Genomic DNA, 4,106 nt, shown 5'->3' with positions numbered 1-4,106 from the left:
TTCAATTAAATTATTTCAAATTTTAGAATTAAAGTTTCAGAACGTTTTTTTTTTTTTTAACTGAGATTACATTTTTGTAAACTCGAGACTGGCAATCGGGGAATTGTTTAATCATTTTTACCTCATATTGGACATCTAATATCTTCCTTTGCATTTCTCCTTTCTGTTAAGGCCGATTTGATTGCAAATATGCAACACACACGATGCGAGCGTGCATTCCTCTGGGGGAATTATGCGAAAAACTTCTTGATATTCGCACGCTTCAGCGCCGATAAGAACGCGAGTCGAAATAAGGAACGAAAGTAACTTGGAACACTTTAAACCATATTTTCTCACTTTTATTAACATTTCGAGCAAGATTAACGTCGAACAATCGATCTCTCAGTGTAACGAACTTCATGATAAATTAAACAAAAGAATGAAACTGAAACATTTTACGATGAAAATATCACAGAAAATACTTTGTGCTTTCATTTACCTACAATGCGTTTCATTAACATTTTACTCATAGAGAATTTGATTAATTTAACGTTATTTATGCACTTCTCGCGACACAACAAATAAACTTCGACATTTCTCTAATATTATTAATCATTATTGTAATATTAGAAAATTTTAAATATATATTATTGAAAAATACAGGTACGATAAGAAAAAATAGACCAATATCATTGACATATTTAAAATTACACGACCAATACTTGATCAAATTTCTTTTAACCCTTTAATGCTCAGACACGTGTCTCACACGTGCACAACTAATTTTTAAAATCATTTTCTTTCACTTTCCGTACTGCGTTATCATTTCGATTATCGCAAGAACGTAGATTTCAGCAGTATAAATAACAGAAAACCTATTTCTGTACGCCTAGGAAATAATTCAAAAGTAAAACAAATTGATTATATTTGACACGTCGAATTAAGAAAAATGTGAGAGTTCAGGGGTTAAAGAACTCCTCCTTCGTGATATTAAAATCTTTAACGCAACTTCAACTTTTCGGCACATCAAACTGAGAAAAATTTGAGCGTTCAGGGGTTAAAACACTCCTCCAAAATATAAAAAATTTAACTTTAAGTTAGGGCTCTTACTATTGCCCGAATTCACGGATATCCGAATCTTGACTCGCCTAATTTCAATTCGAATATCCGGATGCATCTGTATTAACCTCGGATACCTAACACCAGTATCGAATTTTCTACCTAAACTAGCATCCTTCAATCGAAATCCAGATAAGAGAAGCTTCACATTTGAGTAATTAGCAAAGAAAATTCGAATCCGGATACTCGGATGCAAGTCCGGATACTCAAGTACTCAGACTCGAATTTCGACACCAAGTTCGGACTATAACGAGCAGGGTCGGTTCTAGGCTGTTAGCCACCTGCGTGCTAGAAATATTTGGCCGACCCTCTCATCGACACGAATCGCGAGCAGATTCATAAACTAAACCAACCCATGGGAGCATTATCTCACTACGACAGTTCTATATAGTTGACAAGGATAAAAATGAGAATTTTAAGATTTTCACAGCCCGGTATGTTGCAGTTTATACTGTTTCAGGCTTTCTCCAGCATTGCAGCTAGCTTCATCAGGGGTCTAAGGATGCACTGATAATAGTGCGCGTCGAGATGTCCACTCTTTTTAAATTATCCGTGGTCACGTTCCGGAACACCGATCAGGCAATCAGGTTTTAATTTGTCAGCTGATCAATTAAAAAATGGGAGGAGAGTGCTCTAGATAGGATTGAGGTGGGTGAGAAACGCCGTTGCACTGTTTTCACCTCAATTTATTAAGATCTAAGAGCGATGGTCGGCGTACAATTCGCCCGGAAAATACAATCGCTTTATTCGTTAATTGTCCCTGCAGCAGTGGTTCGGCGGACACGTCTCGATGGTTGGTAAAGGAAAAACTGACTTGAGGTGTAGGTGTACAGTAAATTCTCTACAAGTGTCAGTCAGTTTGGATTCTACAAGTGTCAGTATAGATGGTCCTACGCCTATGTTATCTCGCTCGCAGTCAGTCAAGCGTGTAACGCTACACCAGTCGGTTTCCTTTACGAGATTACACGGCACGACTAATCATAATAGAAAAATATAATTTCTTTAATTTTACTTTTTTTCATCTAACGCTACACCACTCGGTTTCCTTTACGAGATTTCACGGCTCGACAAATCATAATAGAAGAATATAATTTCTTTAATTTTACTTTTTTTCATCTGGTGAGATTTTTCTGATGAAAATGATATCAAACAGGATATAATTTGAACATTTACTTATTAACACGTTCACTGTCTGGCGTGACATGTTGTTCAAATTATGTCGTGTTTTATGTCATTTTCATCATAAAAATCTCATCAATATGTTAAGAAAAATTTCGGGATAAAAAAACGTAAAATTAAAAAAGTTGGTATTTAAATCGCTTGGTTGCCTCGACTCACGTTTCATCCTTATCTTTTATTCGCTGTCCTTGTCTACGTTCGGCAAACTACAAAGGCGGGCGCGAGGCTCGAAAACGTAGCCCTGACTCTACAAGTGTCAGGTTTAGGTTCCTTGCGGACTGACACTTGTGGAGAATTTACTGTACTGGGTTTTTATATGTTAGGAGAGGGAGACAGTAGTAGAGTGGTGGAAATGGAAAATTTGTAGAAAGCGGGGCCGTTCGTCCTCGTGCAAACCTGGATGCCTCGTGTGCGCTTCTTAGGCTACTCGAGGACGAAGGCAAGTCTTGACCCGGGGAGGGACAAAAGAGCGGAAGCTAAAATCTGAAGGAGTTGAAAGAGAGAAAGTTCGCGTGGAAGAATAGAACAAGGTTCGGTAAGGGCTTGTTGACAGTGACGTACCCGCCACAGGGTTGAAGTGGTACCTTGTGTCTCCATTGATGTTACTAGGGTTTTTCGTTATTTCTATCGTTTCCCTGATCGGTGATCCGGAACATGAACACGGGGTACCTTGAAAAGAGTGGACATCTCGACGCAGACTATTATCAGTGCGTCCTGAGACCCGTGATGAAGTAGCTGCGATGCTTTTTGACACGGTTTACACCTGAAAGTCTCAAACGGTATAAACTGTAAGGGGTCAAAATGTCCATAAAAATATTTCATATATATTTATTTTAATTTTATTCTTTAAAGTGCACTATCAGCCGCCTGTGTGCATGCACGCACTGCACGCCTACTAGAACTGTTTCAGGATAACGAGTACTCGAATATCCGGATAGTAAGAGCTCTAATTTCAATATAAAGTGACACTAAACAAAAGTGTGTGCGCTAATATTCGTGTAACATTGCTTCAGCGATGTTACCGGTGAAAACAGACGTGCCGCAGGGTGTATCGAGACTGTGTCCAGGAGCGCGGAGGTCTTTTTTCTGTAGAATGAAGCGGAAAGTTGAAGGGGTTCGTTGCGGTGAATTGCAAGTGAAGGAGGAGGCCGACACTACCAGTGGCTGTCATCGACGGAAAAAACAACAAAACGTGGGTAAGTATGTTTTGGAAGAATGATTTGTTTCATTACTGACCATCTTAATCGTCATTTTTAAGCGTATTGAGGCTTGATAGTAAATGAGCGTTGATTCGCGTAATTCGTTGTTAATCATTCTATAGTGCAATCCTGTTCTATTACAAAAGCGAACTTTAATCAGTGTTACCAAATTTTATAGTTTTCCACATCGCAAAACTTCGAAAACAAATGAAAATTTGGATACTTAAACTTGGAATGCACACCACTTTGTTGAATAATAAGAAGAATAGTGAAATTACAATTGTTTCCAACACGCAATATTAAAATAGAACATTAGAACCGTATCTGTGAGGAATTTACAGCATGACTGGCCCCTTTTCTTCATTCCTAAGATTTCGCGATTCGGATATTTGCCGCGTGACTCGTCAAAGCTGAAAAGTGGACACTATTTTGAAGAGATCTGAAAGGATCGCTTTGCAAACCTTCTCTTATACTCCCCTCTCAGTTTCCAGGCTTTAATCGTGCATGCCTTCTTTCATGCAAAGGTACAGAATTGTTATAATAATAAAATAGAAACGTAGAAAAATAATTATGTATAAATGCAAAATTTGTATATAAATTATAGGTATACAAAATAATTATAATAATATA

At 37.9% G+C, this 4,106-nt stretch overlaps 1 protein-coding gene across 2 annotated transcripts in view; it reads left to right on the top strand.

The window, feature by feature from the left end:
- LOC108574466 (protein cycle) overlaps positions 1–4,106 on the top strand; it is a 35,083-nt gene that overhangs the window by 26,185 nt on the left and 4,792 nt on the right. For both annotated transcript variants that reach the window (XM_017937066.1, XM_017937067.1), the window contains exon 6: positions 3,291–3,473. In XM_017937066.1, the coding sequence (XP_017792555.1) occupies positions 3,291–3,473 (183 nt within the window). The remainder of the gene's footprint in view (positions 1–3,290; positions 3,474–4,106) is intronic.

Source organism: Habropoda laboriosa, unplaced genomic scaffold (assembly GCF_001263275.1).
Source record: "Habropoda laboriosa isolate 0110345459 unplaced genomic scaffold, ASM126327v1 scaffold172, whole genome shotgun sequence".
In the NCBI taxonomy this organism is placed as follows: Eukaryota; Metazoa; Arthropoda; class Insecta; order Hymenoptera; family Apidae; genus Habropoda; species Habropoda laboriosa.
This window is presented reverse-complemented; position numbering and strand designations above follow the sequence as displayed.